The sequence below is a fragment of the Eleutherodactylus coqui genome, chromosome 4, assembly GCF_035609145.1.
Source record: "Eleutherodactylus coqui strain aEleCoq1 chromosome 4, aEleCoq1.hap1, whole genome shotgun sequence".
Classification (NCBI taxonomy): domain Eukaryota; kingdom Metazoa; phylum Chordata; class Amphibia; order Anura; family Eleutherodactylidae; genus Eleutherodactylus; species Eleutherodactylus coqui.
In genome coordinates, this window is record NC_089840.1 from 29,354,078 (window position 1) to 29,370,162 (window position 16,085).

The window sequence follows — 16,085 nt, forward strand, 5'->3', positions numbered from 1 at the left end:
CAGCTTGGGGCTGCCTTTATCGAGCCGATCGCCCCGCCTATTAGGTAGGGACCTGCCATTCTCCTTGCAGCCTAGGATCAGTCTTCCATTCTGTGTTCTGAGCTCCAGCTCTGTCTGTTACCTGTCTGGTATTTTGCAGTCTGAATTCTGTCCCGGTGTCCATGCTGGGGAAAGGTGCACTCAGCGGACAAAATTTAATGTCCAGCCTTTCCATTTGCTGCAGACCCCTGTGCTGTATGTATTTCAGCTTTTTTCCTTCTCTTGCTGACTGGTTGGCATCTGCATCAGGCGCGTATGGATAAGTCCTATGGGTCGTTGTGTCAGTAGGAGTGGTTGCCATGTTTTCCCCTCTGGAATAGTGCATTTTTCCTTGCAGGCTACTGTGACTGAGGCCGGTTGTGTAAGGTGCAGTGGTGCTGTTTTCAGGTGCACTATTTGTTACCCTCTCCCTTTTTGTCATCTTTGCCTTGGTGTCAGGACCTTTTTAGATAAATCCTGTACACGTGCGTGGTTTGGAGGAGTTATTTTTTTTTTATGCTCAAAGGGTCTAGAGGCCCCCTTTTTAAAGGGGAGGTACTGTTAGGTTGTGCTGGCTGGGATCTCTTGTACCACATAGGTTTCTAGCAGCACAGCCCCACAGGTGTGGCATGATTGTGCTGGCTCAGTGTGGTGATCTCCAGCTAGCCAATCCCCCGGGTTTTTGCTCTCACATATACCCAGCTCCTATCAGTGTCTGTTTGGTGTCCAGGGTGAGCAGTCATGTATCCTTGTCTGTTGCAGCTTGCTGTGTGTTTAGTGTCTTGCTGGTTCATGTCCGCTCTTACATTTATTTTCTGTCAGTTTGTCTCTGCTTTGTCCTGCTAAGTTTGTTTGCCATTTCTGGGCTAGGGTGGCCCTTTGGGTCTTCTGGTACATGTTATCTTGCTAGTGTAGGGACCTCGAGACACGAGGAGCTTTGTCATGGCCTTGCGGCTTAAGTTCATTGGCCAATGTACAAACCAATACCTCGTACTTTTTTAGCTATATTATCTGCTTATTTGTACAAGTATGCAAGGTGAGTGTTTTGGTCACTTGTCAGTCCCTATGTGATATCTGTCCTTCAGTCCGGTCTGCAGTATGCAGTTCACTGTCCAGTTGGTGATTCCGTCAGCACGTCCAGTCTGAAGTCCGTCTTGGGTTCCCTTGTTTGTATTATACCCAGCCTGTTTTGGGCACGTTCATGTGGGCCCGCTGCTTATTTGTCCACATGAACGTAACACCTAGGTTCCTTAGTGTGTTACAACAACTGTTACACATGGAAAAGAAAGTGTGATGATCTGGGGTTCTTTTGCTGGATTTAGAGTTAGCAATTTGCATAGGGCGGCTAACACAATAGACAAAAAGGGCTACTACAATATTTTGATATGCCATGCAATACTCTCTGGTGTGCGCCTAGTTGATCAGGGATCCAGATTATAAGACAAGGATCCAAGACATACTTGTAGATTATGTCACAACGTGTTTCCCTGAAAATAAGACCCTGCCTTATATTAGGTTTTCACCCTAAAAATCAAGGTGTCTTATTTTCAGGGAATGTCTTATTAAACTTACCTAGCAGGCTTGGTGCAGGTCCCTCCCACTGCTCTCCGGAGCTCTGACACGCTGAGCCGCGGCATTGATTGGCCAATTCATAAATCCCACCTCCACAATGCAATGGATGTGATTGGTTCTTCGACCGCTGCTCAGCCAATCAATGCAGCGCTCGAGAACCAATAAGATCCATCAGTTCCTGGAGATGGGATTTATGAATCCTTTACCCAGGAAGTGGTCTTCTGTGGGTGAATGAGGACAGCAGAATGCATGACAGAGCTCTGGACAGCAGCAGGAGGATCTGGACCGAGCCTGCTACGTAAGTATTCCTTTTTTTTAATTTAATGTAATGCAGCTAGGGCTTATTTTTGGGGTAGGGCTTATATTTCAAGCCTCCCCGAAAAATCAGGCATGGGTTTATTTTCAGGTTAGGTCTTATTTTGGTACTTGAGAAGAAGAAGCTGTTAGGCTTCAAAGCATGGTCTTCACAGTCTTTGGATTTAAACCCCATTGATCTTGTTTGGAATGAACTGGCCGTGCAGCACATTTGTGGGAACTTCTGCAACAATAATAGGAAGAAATTTCTGAAAAATATTTGAATGCAATGGTAGAAAGAATGCCTTGATTGTGCAGAGCTGCTATATCAGCTGGAGGGGGCGACTGTGAGGAGTCCTAAAATCTAGATTTAATTTGGTAAAACAAGTTAAGATTAATATAAGTAATGGATTAACTTCTTTATTTGTTCCATACTTTCATTTCAAAGTACATTTGAGACGTTCAACTGTAAATATCATCAAAAGTTGAGGTGTTCTAAAACTTTTGACCGATGGTGTTCTTTCTTTCCTTCAGTCCAGAAACTGGAGTGTTGCTTTAAATCTGCACCATCAACCTGTAAAATTAATACACGATATTAAATCTGTAATCCACAGGGAAGTGCTGACGGCGCCCAGCCTCTGGCAGTACGCAGTGTTACTCAATCATTTCCAGTGCGATTTGGAGACCAAGAGACTTCTGCGGGTGTGCGGGTACCAGCGGCTCGCTCATCAAACCTTTCCAGAAACATTGAAGTGCTACATCAGTAGGAATCCTGGAAAATTTCCTTCGCAGCGCCATCAAGCTGGAAAGATTAAAGGCTATTACATTCTGAACGCCTCTTCCCTGCTCCCTGTGTTAGCATTGGATGTCCAGCATGGAGACACAGTGTTGGATATGTGCGCTGCCCCCGGTGGCAAGTCTGTAGCACTGCTGCAGTGTGCATCACCAGGTAACCCGCTACGATTATTATGAAATTTGCACTTCATGCTAAAAATCTGACATGTGAAATGCTCTTCAGTTCGCCATTAGGTTGTAAATTGATGAGGACTTTGTGTCAGAAGTTTTGCTAAAATCATTGGATAACAGGCAGATTGAGTTAATGCAATACCGTAAGGCAGGCAGAGGGTCAGGGCAGGTGGAGATCAGGTAAATCATAATCAGGAAATGGGCTGAGGTCAGGACAGGGAGAGTTCGGGAAATCAAACGTAATGCAGGAACACCTTCGCAAAACTACTTCTCAGGCACCCTACAGGGGGGAAGGCGCCTTAAAGGGATGTTTGGTTCGAATGAATTTTTTTTTTCAATTAAGAGACAAAAGGGTTAAAATAAAGGCTACTTGCCCGTCCCCAGCACTGCAGCCCCACAATTCCTTCTGTCTCTGTTGACAGTGGAAGTCACTGCGTGTCAATCAGAGGCTGCAGCATCACTGCCTGTTCAACCGGCATCAGTGCTCACATCCTGGGTGCCACGATGCCTGGAGTTACGAATGGAGACACTGTCTGATTGCCAGGCAGCGTTCACCTAACTTCCGCTGTCAACAGAGACCGGAGGGATCGCTGGGACTGAATACAGGTAAGCACTAGAGATGAGCGAGTATACTCGCTAAGGCATATTACTCGAGCGAGTAGTGCCTTAGCCGAGTATCTCCCCGCTCGTCTCTAAAGATTGGGGGGCCGGCGCGGATGACAGGTGAGTTGCGGCGGGGAGCCGGGGGGGGGGAGAGGGAGAGAGAGATCTCCCCGCAGCAACTCACCTGACATCCGCGCCGGCCCCCGAATCTTTAGAGACGAGCGGGGAGATACTCGGCTAAGGCACTACTCGCTCGAGTAATGTGCCTTAGCGAGTATACTCGCTCATCTCTAGTGTTGAGCATTTGCATGTGCCCTATGGGCAGAGAAGACAGCCAGAGGTATAGTATGGCGCCTTCCACACCTAAGACTCTCAGGATACCGATGGCCGCAACTGGCAGGAGAGGGAGGTGAGGATAGGCAATGCCAGGAGTCATACCAGAGACATATGAGAAAATAGGATCAATTGTGGTTTATGAGATGAAACCTTCACTGAACGTAAGAATGAAGGGACTGTGGCCCTTTAACAATCACTCCCACGCACACATAGACAAGTATCTGAGCAGCTTCGACGAGGGCACAATTGCGATGTGTATACGATTGGGTCAGAACATCTCCAAAACAGAGTAGTACACCATGATTAGTACCTACCAGAAGTGGTCTAAAGAAGGACAACCGGAGACAAGGTCATGGGTACCCGAGGCCCATTGATGTGTGTGGGGTGAAGGCTGCCCTTCTGGTCCGATCCCACAGAAGAGCGACTGTAGGACCAATTACTGATAAAGTTGGACTACATTATTTACATGAACAGGTGGTGGACTTTCCGGTCTCCCTACAGTAGAGTCTAGGATGGAGAACCCTACAGGGACTCTTCGATCGCACCTCCATTGTATGCCGTGTGCAGGTAGCTGTAGAGGTCTGATGAAGTGTCTTCTATGACTGTGAAAGCCGTCTTAAGGATCGGGGATAAGATATGACAGAGCTTGTCTGGTAAGATCGAGGAGAGCTTTCAGGAAATGTTTTGTTGCTTTTCTTCCCTCAGATCTGTACAGATTATTCGGCGGCGCCTTGTCACATCTCTTGTCGTCCTTTGTGCTCTCATCCATAACCGGATTTATGAGGGATGTCACGTCCTCCTTACTTTTCCCATCACTTTTAGCTCATCGGTTATTTTTGTCCCGTATTTATGGAACGTTACCGTACAGAAGCCACAGATACAACGCCGTGCGCTATAGAGACTACTTCTGTAGGGCGGGGACACAGTACAATGCGCATGGCGCTGGCATAGGAGATCACAGCTTCACAAGTGCGGTATATCGTCAGTCTAACCTGTTCACTAGTGTATTCGCGAGGGCAGCGGGTTGTGTGAGAAAAGCGCGTCGATGTATGTGTGATTGTCATGGAAAATCGTATCTACGTGCAAGTGCGGTGCAAAAATAAAGAGCAGTATCGCCCCCAAAGGAGGACGTGCAGCGTGTCTACGAACGAGAGAAAAAAAGCTTCTGTGAATTAACCCATTCAAGTGAGGGATTTAGAATGGGACAGAACTCGCAGGGGAGACTCATCTGTGTGAATACAGTCTAATAGGGAGACTTTGGTGTCCATAGCAACCAATCAAAGCTCAGGTTTCATTCAACCACAGACTGCGCCGCTTTTATTTGCCCTTAGACAGCTCCACTTTCCTTTGCCCTGAGACAGCTCCGCTTTCCTTTGCCCTGAGACAGCTCCACTTTCCTTTGCCCTGAGACAGCTCCGCTTTCGTTTGCCCTGAGAGAGCTCCGCTTTCCTTTGCCCTGAGACAGCTCCGCTTTCCTTTGCCCTGAGACAGCTCCGCTTTCCTTTGCCCTGAGACAGCTCCGCTTTCCTTTGCCCTGAGACAGCTTTGCTTTCCTTTGCCCTGAGACAGCTCCGCTTTCCTTTGCCCTGAGACAGCTCCGCTTTCCTTTGCCCTGGGACAGCTCCGCTTTCCTTTGCCCTGAGACGGCTCCGCTTTCCTTTGCCCTGAGACGGCTCCGCTTTCCTTTGCCCTGAGACGGCTCCGCTTTCATTTGCCCTGAGACCGCTCCGCTTTCATTTGCCCTGAGACTGCTCCTCTTTCCTTTGCCCTGAGACAGCTCCGCTTTCCTTTGCCCTGAGACAGCTCCGCTTTCCTTTGCCATGAGACAGCTCCGCTTTCCTTTGCCCTGAGACAGCTCCGCTTTCCTTTGCCCTGAGACAGCTCCGCTTTCCTTTGCCCTGAGACAGCTCCGCTTTCCTTTGCCCTGAGACAGCTCCACTTACCTTTGCCCTGAGACGGCTCCGCTTTCCTTTGCCCTGAGACGGCTCCGCTTTCCTTTGCCTTGAGACGGCTCCGCTTTCCTTTGCCCTGAGACGGCTCCGCTTTCCTTTGCCCTGAGACAGCTCCGCTTTCCTTTGCCCTGAGACGGCTCCGCTTTCCTTTGCCCTGAGACGGCTCCGCTTTCCTTTGCCCTGAGACAGCTCCGTTTTCCTTTGCCCTGAGACGGCTCCGCTTTCCTTTGCCCTGAGACGGCTCCGCTTTCCTTTGCCCTGAGACTGCACCGCTTTCTTTTGACCTTGTGCAGCGCCGCTCTTGTTTGACCCCAGGCAGCGCTGCTTTTGTTTGACCTCAGACAGCTCCGCTTTCATTCGTTCTCAGACAGCTCCGCTTTCATTCGTTCTCAGACAGCGCCGCTTCTGACTTGACCTCCGCCGTTTCAGAAATGAACGCTGAGCTCTAATTGCATGCTATGGACTACAAGAACTGTCTTACCACTAGACAGATTTAATACTTGAGCCCTAACATCTCTAAGCGCAGCGCTCGGAGCAACGCGGCCAGTAATTAACAGCGGCCGGTTTGATGGAGGAGGCCGGACCTTGATTTTTCTTGTAACCTGATGATTAGGCGGTTGTTCGGCTGAGCGGACTGGATGACACGCTGCGAATAAAACTTTCTACTAAATTACCTCTTCTGCTCCGTGCGCATCTGCAATCACAGCGGTTTGCGTATTAGCGAAGGACTTCATTATTCACCCTTAATGTTCAGAACCTGCAATTTTGCAGCCATTTTCCTAATTTATCTTTCGCGGCGGTGAAGATGACCCTTCTCTACCGGCTGTCTGCACGCCACCGTGATCCCGACATATTGCAATCTCAGAAATGACATTTTGGAGAGAGTGATAGTGGAGTCAGCCAGGCGCAGGGGAGACAATAGTCCTTATCGAGCTGCCAAGATCAACTCACTTGTCAGAATCTTTGCTCGGCATTCGCGCGGCCGGCTGATAACTGCATCTGAAGTGCATCTCTCCAGCAGTGATTAATGTTACACAGTGTCAGGCAGGAACTGCTTAGTAGGACGTTATGGGGAAATGAGCTGAAAGGGACATGACCACTTTCTGCAACCGCATCAGCACTTTCCCTATTTCTGCTCTGTAATTAAGTCCCAGGAAGTTCCTGAGCGTTCTTTTACCTTCGGCTAATTGTTTTAGGTTGTCTTTTCTGGTTTCAAGGTGTATCGATGGGTCTCCGCTCGGCTCCAAACGTCTTCACAGTTCATGAAATTAAACATCATCACAAATGTATTGGAGACATCACTTCATTAGTAGAAGTTACCGATAAATGTCTTCACTTTGGAGCATTCTTAAAGAAGTCCTTCAACTAAAGCTAGAAAATGTGATTTGGGTTGACTTTGGTATGAAGTATGAGCAGCGGGGGGCACGAGGCTTGGTATGGGCATGGCTATCAGATTTAGTGTAAGTATACAGTAAATGGCTACTTTCACAATTGGCACTTCCCTGTATGGAAATTCTCCCTGTGACCCCGGAGCGCGGCATAAAATCACGTGACAAGTTTTCCATGGATCAGTTTCAGTGGGAATCCACATTAGATGGGAAAATCCAGCGATCTGAGCGACTTCCAACAAGGGCAAGTCATCGGTGCTGGACTAGCCGGGCCGGGATGTCACCGCCAACCTCGTGGAGATTACTCTTGTAACATTGTGGAGAGTATACAGAGAATGACGTGATCAAGAAAAATATCCAGCAAAAAGAGATCCTGTGGATGGAAGCAACTCATCACCGAAAGGGGTCAGAGGAGGATGCCAAGAATTATTTTGACCAAGAGATGCAGCACAGTCAAGGAAATTGCAGCCAAATACAGCTCTGGTGCTTCAACTAATGTGTCCAAATGTACAACTCATTGTAGCTTATCACGTCTGAATGCACAACTCGCCACTCCTTGGCAGAGATCGGCTATAACAAGAGATGACCAGTCCCAGCGCCATTATATATAAGAGAAACAGAAAGATGAGACTCCAGGGGGCAAAAGAGCGCAAGAATTCTATTACTGAGCAGTGGAAAAACATCGACTGGTCAGATTAATCCAGATCTCTGTTGCCCCGTGCTGATGGTAGTCAGAATTTGGCACAAGCAGCATGAATCGATGACCCCTTCCTGTCAGCTAGTCAGAACATGTCAGCACCTCATCTAAGAAACTTCCTGTCCGCAGGGGCGATATTCCTGCAGAATGATTTCATCATCTAGTGGAATCTACGCCACAAAGAGTTGCTACAGTTCGGAAGGTGAAAGGAGTCCGACACACTACTAGATGGGGTCTCTAATAAAGTGTCCAGTCAGTATGTAGTAAGTTTCCTTTAAACGGGTTATGTGGGACTTTACTCTTGATATCCTTTTATTAGAATAGATTGTCAATATCAGATTGGTGGAGTCCTGGCACCCCAACCAATCGTCTGCTTGAAGGGACTGTAGAACGCTGGTGAGCCTTGAGGCTTCTTCATTTTATAGCAGGCACGTCATTGTATATTGCGGAGTTGCGGTGTCTAGTATTGCAGTTTAGTATTTAGGTGGGACTGAGCTGCAAAAAGGTCATGTGACCAATGAATATGACATTAAAGACTGAAGAAGAGCCAGTAGTGCTCTACTGAGTGCTTCAGCCCCATTAAACAAGTTATCGGTGGGGATGCTGGGAGTCAGACCCCTACAGATACGGTATTGAGGGCCTCTTCTAAACAGTTGGACACTTTTTGTTTATTTTTGTATAGCTGCAGGAAAAATTTTATTTGTACTTTTACCAAGCGCCGCGCCATTCTTTACATGTTAACCCTTTCCAATCCACTGTCTGACGTCCAAAGACATTATGATTGAAGGCTATACAACTCTGATGTCGGAAGACGTCCGGCAGGGTATTCTTGCTGTAGATTAATGGCGGCTCTGTTGTCGGGGGCCTCTCCAGCATGTCACATACTGCAGTACTGGCTCTAGCCAGCAGATGGTGCCATTGTATAATGGCAGAAAGAGAAAGCCCTCTAGGAAACCCTAAATCCAAAATTGGATTGTAAAGGGTTAAGAGCGTTGAGCACAGTCTAACTCACAGCCCGTATTGTTCTTCTTTCCACAACATGGACACTAATGGAGGGTCATGTCACCTGCCCAGTCCGTCAGCCTCCATTATATAACGCTGCGCATGTTATTACTTTTTAACACCGTACAGCATTTTCGCAGGTCGCTAATTGGCTGCAATGAAATGAAGATTAATATTGTAGCCAACAGTGTTTGTCTTGAGACAATCCCTTTACTTCTTATTAAAGACACGGTACTGAAGGGAATGCTACAGTCATTGTGATTACTTCCCCTTTAATAAATCAGTATTAGATATGTCAGTAAGGAAAGACTTAACAATAACATTGCAAAACCGCGACGGGTCTGCCAGACGTTCCTGAATAATCCTTATTCATTGCACTCCTGTTATTCTTGTTTTTGCCCAGGGCATCTTCATTGTAACGAACCGGATCCTCAAAGATCACGGTGGCTGAAGGAAACATTGGAGTCCTTTGTGCCATTGCCCTACATGAATACCATCTCCACTTCTGAACTGGATGGGAGGCTTATAGGACGGCTGCACTCCAAGGCGTATGACAAGGTCGGTATTGTCTTAGGATGTCACGCTTTGTCCTCTGTTCGTAGTTCAAGTGTGCGTCTTTATGATGGGAAGACGGTCGAACGATCGTAATGTTTTCTTCTACTCTTTGCCTTGTGTTAGTTGTAGTTTATAGCATTACAGAGTTTATAGATAGGGTTGCTCGTCACGATTGTCCAGCAGGTAAAATCAGGCCACTTTTCGCAGAATCAGTCCATGTCAGCCCTTACTCTACTTTTGGAGATAATCTCTGGAAAATCGGCTATACAATAATGCATGCTGAACGACGGTAGTGATGGTACTGCCTCTTCAATGAATGTGGCTCAGTGGTTAGCACTGTTACCTTGCAGTGCTGGGGCTCTAGGTCCAAATTTCAGCAATGTCAACATCTGCATGGACTTTGAAAAACTTCATACAGATATTGTCCTTGGTTAGATTTGAACCTAGAACTCCAGCACTGCAAGGCAGCAGTGCTAACAACTAAGCCACCGCCAACGAAGGAGACGAACAAACACAAATAGAACAAAAAAAACTTGCTACAAATGTTGTTCTTGGCTAGATTTGTACTCAGAACTTCAGCACTGCAGGGCAACAGTGCTAACAACTGAGCCACCATGCTTTGTTACTTGTTCTTTCTTCTCCAGAGGAGGAGGAGAAGAATATGCACATAGAAAACCTAAAAACTGCATACAGATGTTGTCCTTGGTCAGATATGAAACTAGAAGTCGAGCACTACAAGGCAGCGGTGCTAACAACTGAGCCACCATGCTTCTTTTTCCTGTATTCCCATGCAGGTTGGTGGCATTTGGCTGCATTTTTACTCACATTGAACTTAATGGTAATCAGGATCAAGGATGCCCGATTATTTTTGGAAGATTGGTCCAATCCCTCCCGACCCGATTATTCCAATAATCGCTCATCACTACCTCGAGCACAAATCTGGGGATCCATACTGCATGTAATCTGTGCTCCCCATGTGTAAAATTTCTACCACATGTGGTGCAGAATCTATGGACAAGAACCATTGACAATCCCTTTCTGGAGCTTAACATCCATATGACTATTATATTAAAGTGGAACTATTATTTATTGTATTTATTTATGGAAATAATAGATGATTTTAAGATTTTTTTTAATTAGATCAGATTACCAGATTCAGGATGCTTTCCATAGAAAATCACTCTTGAACGGCCTCCTCTTTCCTATTCAGCGATGAGTGTTGCTAAGGAAAATCCATCTTCAGCTGCATAGCTCAATGGGTGCTTAAAAAGCGCAACTGGCAGCATTTGGCTAGAACAGTCCCTGCAAACAGACAAGCAAATCTGGCAGAAATCACATCCACATTCCATGCAGGAGGTTCCACATGTATGTGCCGCAGGTCAGTGCAGCGTTCTTTAGCTTCCATAGAATATGGGATCAGAAGACCAACCAGAGTGCCTCTATTAACACCACGACACGGCGTCTCACTAGGGCTCATAAGGTTGTTAACTGGACCCTAGAGGACTAGCAACGTGTCCTGGTCCGATGGGTCGAGGTACCAGTTGTTTCGAGCTGATGGTAGGGTTGGAGTGGCACAAATCCCATGAAGCCATGGACCTCAGTTGTCAACAAAGCACTGTGAATTCTAGTGGTGGTTTAATACTGGTATATTCTAGCCCGTGCCATGGGTTAGGTCTACTTGTCTGCCTAAACACGTCATTGACCAATGCCCGCTATGTTTCACTGTCTGGTGACCATTTGCTGCCCCTCATGGACTTCATATATCCCCACAAAGATGGAATATTCCAGCAGGATAACGCCTTACGCCATCGGGTCAAATTTGTTCAGAATTGGTTCGAGCAGCATTCTGGAGAGTTCCTAAGAATGTTGTGTACTACATGTTTGTCCAATATGAGCCCAATCGAGCATTTATGCAATGTGGTCTAGAGGTCCATTTACACCCGTGGTCCTACCCCTTAAAGACCACGGAGCAGTAGGTGGCTACCCAGACCGCATGGCGCTATAGCTCTCCTGATGTGTTCCATCCACTTGTGGAATTGATGCCACATTGACTTGATGCACTTTGCTGGGCTAGAGGGCGTCTTACAAAATATTAGTTTCCTGGCATTTGGCATGTGGATTTATATCTAGAACTGTCTAGAATTGTGTTACAGCACATGTGTCAAACACAAGGCCCACGGGCCGAATCCGGCCCGCTGCCTCATGTTATGTGGCCCACGGCATGCCGAAAGCCGCTCACCGCTGTAGTGATTACCAGCTGGGATGCCGCAGCTCCCCACTGGTAATCACACTGACAGCGCTGATCCTGGCGCACACTCTGACATCAGTGTGCAGCCAGAATCCTTCTCCCGAGTCCCCCGCTCTTCAGTTCCGCAGGAGAGGACTCAGGGAGGAAGCGTGTCGTGCTGCACACTGACGTCAGTGTGCACCCGGGCGCATATGAACTTTTTCCACAAGACTTCTGCACTATTAAGAAATTCAAGCAACCTGATTGGTTGTCTGGGTTGGCTGATTCACAGTGATTGGTTGTTTAGGTTCGCTGATTCACCAAACAACTAATCAGGTTGCTGGAATTCCTCAATAGTGCAGAAGTCTTGTGGAAAAAGTTAATATGCCACCCGGGCTCAGCACGATCCGAGGAGGAGCGGTGCTGACAGCAAGGAGAAGGTAAGCATATGGCTGGGGAAGGGGGAAGTTAATATTGCTGCTGGGGGGTTAATATTGCTGCTTGCTGCCAGGGGTGAGGGGGTTAATATTGCTGGTGTTTTGCAGGGGGTGAGGGGGTTAATATTGCTGGTGTGTTGGGGGGGGGGGGGTTAATATTGCTGCTGGGAGGGGCTAATATTGTTGCTGGCAGGGGGTTAATATTGCTGCAGGGTTGGGGTGGTAATATTGCTGGTGGGGGTTAATATTGCTGCTGGCTGGGTGGGGTTTAATACTGTTGCTGGGAGGGGGTTAATATTTCTGCGAGGGGAGGGGTTAATATTGCTAGGGGGTTAATATTGTTGCTGGGTGGGGGGGTAATATTGCTGCTGGGAGGGGGGTAATATTGCTGTTGGGGTCAGGTGGGGTGGTAATATTGCTGGTGGGAGTGGGGGTTAATACTGCTGCTGGGTGGGGGAGGTTAATATTGCTGCTGGGAGGGGGTTAATACTGTTGCTGGGAGGGGGTTAATATTGCTGCGTGGTGAGGAGTTAATATTGCTGGGGGGGTTAATATTGCTGCTGGGTGGGTGGGGGTTAATATTGTTGCTGGGTGGGGGGTTAATATTTTTGCTGGGTTTGTGTGGGGGGGTAATATTGCTGCTTAGAGGGGGTTAATATTGTTGGTGGCAGGGGGTTAATATTGCTGCTGTGTGTGTGTGTGTGTGTGGGGGGGTTAATATTGCTGCTGGGAGAGGGTTAATATTGCTGCCGGGGTGGGGTGGGGTGGAATATTGCTGGTGGGGGTGGGGGTTAGTATTGCTGCTGGTGGGTGGGGGTTAATACTGTTGCTGGGAGGAGGTTAATATTGGTGCAGGGGGAGGGGTTAATATTGCTGTTGGGAGGGGGTTAATATTGCTGCTGGGAGGGGGTTAATATTACTGTCGGGGTCGTTATTACTACTGGGGCCACTGTGGGGTACCCAGTTACTACTGGGGCCACTGTGGGGTACCCTGTTACTACTGAAGCCACTGTGGGGTACCCAGTTACTACTGGGACCACTGTGAGGTACCCTGTTACTACTGGGGCCACTGTGGGATACCCTGTTACTACTGGGGCCACTGTGGGGATCGCTATTACTAATTGGCCCACTGTGGGGGGTCAATATTTTTACTGGGGCCACTATGAGAGTCACTATTATTACTGCGACCACTATGAGAGTCACTATTATTACTGCGACCACTATAGGGGTCACTATGACTACTGCGACCACTATAGGGGGTCACTATGACTACTGGGGTCACTATCAGAGTCACTATTACTACTGTGACCACTATAGGGGGTCATTATTTTTACTGGGGCCACTATCAGGGTCACTATTAGGGCTCGTTCACACAGGCGTAATTGCATTTCGGTTGCACAAATACGCTACGTATTTGCGCATTCGAAAATCGCTTATGCCTGCATATTTGGGCACGCAGAAAAGAACGCAGATGGGCCCACTGAGATGCTGCGCAAATATGCAGTGAATACACTGGTTTCCTGCGAATTCACCACGTATTTGCGCGACCCATTCACTTCAATGGCCTATTGGGGTATGTAGTAGGTCATGCTGTGTGAAATTATACATTCATGTGAATGAACTCATTGACATCAATGGCTTCTATTCACTGCATATTATGTACGCAAATACGCTAGTGTGAACGAGCCCTTACTATACTGTCCTACAGTCGGCCCTTTGAAGGTCACCAAAAACCTGATGTGGCCCTCGGTGAAAATGAGTTTGACACCCCTGTGTTACAGACTGCAGACACGGAAGAGAAGATGTTCCCGCAGTCAGTTGTATTCAGCTATGCAGCTGGAGATGGATTTTCCTTAGCAACAGTCATCAGCTGCCATAACCTTTCATTCTATGGGAGCACAGCGAGTCTATGAAATTGATCAGCACAGAATTTTGAACCTCTTCATGTTTATGTTATGCAAGCTTCTCCTAGACAGATTACTGTATGTTTTTGTGCCATAGGTCTTAGTAGATGCCCCTTGTTCCAATGACAGAAGTTGGTTGTTTGCATCTGATGCTCAACAGGCAGCACAACGAATATCCGAGAGGAGAACGTATACTGTGATCCAGACGGAGCTCCTCAGGTACCAGAGATGTTTTATGTCTTCTCTCAGGCATTGCTACTTTCATGTTTCTCTTTACTCAGGCGACCTTCACACGGGTGAGCGCGATATCAGGATGAGGAACCCGGCCCAATATCGCGCTTGTCAATGTGCGTTTTACCCATTGAAGCAAGGCGTTTTTCTTGCAACATTTCTGTGAAGTTGCGATCCTCCGGCACTTGTTTCACGCATGTCGGGGGATTGGCAAGTGTTTCCCATGGATTTCAATGGGGTACATCACATCGCACTCGCGTGCACATCACACGGCATGTCGTGTTTGACTGTCCTATTGTATAAAGAGTCTAACTTTGGCTTGAAGGAATGCTGCCATCCAATAGGTGGCACTGGGGATGTATTATTCCATCTCCCTTATTTGCATATTACCCAGAGGAGCATGAATGGCCTTTGAGTCTTCTCACTCACCGTCTAGGTTCTCTCCTTAAGAAGAAAAGATAGCGTTTCTGAGCCCCGTCCCAGGCTTCTCACTAGCAAAGCCAGATTCCTACTGTACAGTAATAAAGGGCAAACACCCTGAAACAGCTGTCTGTACATGGAGTCTGGCTTTGCTTTTAATTCCCAGTCATTGTTACAAAGCTTGTATAAAGAGTCTTACTTTGGCTTGAAGGAATGCTGCCTTCCAACAGGTGGCACTGTGGAGGTATTATTCCATCTCCCTTATTTGCACTGTCCTATTAAAAACAAGGCAATGTGTTCCGAGGGAACAGCAAAAGATAGGACATACAGCCGTTTTTTTTTTTTACCTCGCAGCATTGTTGTGTCATGTGCATGGATCCATTCAAAAGAATGACGTTGATATTTGTGTGAGTTTTGCGCGTCTCGCAACGCACAAAACCCGTGCTTGATTCACGCTCATGTGACTGTAGCCTTACAGTTAGGAACAACAGGTCAATTCCCATCTTTAACCCACGCAACACATACGGATGTCGCACAGACATACACTTGAATTATAGTCTGTTTTGCACGCAACAAAATCGGAGGCACTCATGTGAATACGACCTTAGAGTTTACTGAATGTGTATCCAGCCTCTGAGAGATGAACAGTCTGCTCCATTTAACCTGCACTGATACATTGTAACAAACTTATCAGGAAAAAAACGATATTGTGCTTCTGTGTTTCTGCATCTATTGGTCACAAGTTTTAGGCAGGTGTGGAAAAATTGCTGCAAAGTAAAGCCCCATTTACAAGCAACGCTTTATCACTTAAAATTCGTTCATATGATGGCTTTTGAGTAGAGATGAGCGAGTATACTCGCTAAGGCACATTACTCGAGTGAGTAGTGTCTTAGCCGAGTATCTCCCCGCTCCTCTCTAAAGATTCGGGGGCCGGCGCGGGTGACAGGTGAGTTGCGGCGGGGGGAGAGAGGGAGAGAGAGATCTCCCCTGCGTTCCTCCCTGCTCACCCCCGCCGCTCCCCGCCCCCCGCCGGCCCCCGAATCTTTAGAGACGAGCAGGGAGATACTCGGCTAAGGCACTACTCGCTCGAGTAATGTGCCTTAGCGAGTATACTCGCTCATCTCTACTTTTGAGTGATAATCACTGCATGTAACTGCTTCCACTTTTTACTCTGCTTTTTAGGTGAGCATAACATCCATCGTTCAGCCGGAGAAAGATAGCAGGAACCGCACTCTGTGTTCTCCACGGGTGCAGCTCATTACATTATATTCAGCTGACAGCCCGCAGCAGCCCATGCAAAGACAATGTAGTTGAGTGCAAAGTCCAGACCACATGCTGGGATTTGCAAACCACTGCTGGAGGCTTACGCCCATGCAAATGAGGCTGATAAAGTGCTAATGGGCATTAGTGACCATTAATACTTTATGCAAAATGATCGCTGGAACTGTTAATCTTTCAATCGTTTGAAAGATGGTCTTTGCGT

General features: G+C 47.4%; 1 protein-coding gene across 1 annotated transcript in view; it reads left to right on the plus strand.

The window, feature by feature from the left end:
• The window catches only part of NSUN3 (NOP2/Sun RNA methyltransferase 3), a 62,124-nt gene that overhangs the window by 9,322 nt on the left and 36,717 nt on the right, over positions 1-16,085 (plus strand). The window contains exons 3-5 of the mRNA XM_066598533.1: positions 2,499-2,833; positions 9,232-9,386; positions 14,049-14,170. Coding sequence (XP_066454630.1) covers positions 2,499-2,833; positions 9,232-9,386; positions 14,049-14,170 — 612 coding nt within the window. The remainder of the gene's footprint in view (positions 1-2,498; positions 2,834-9,231; positions 9,387-14,048; positions 14,171-16,085) is intronic.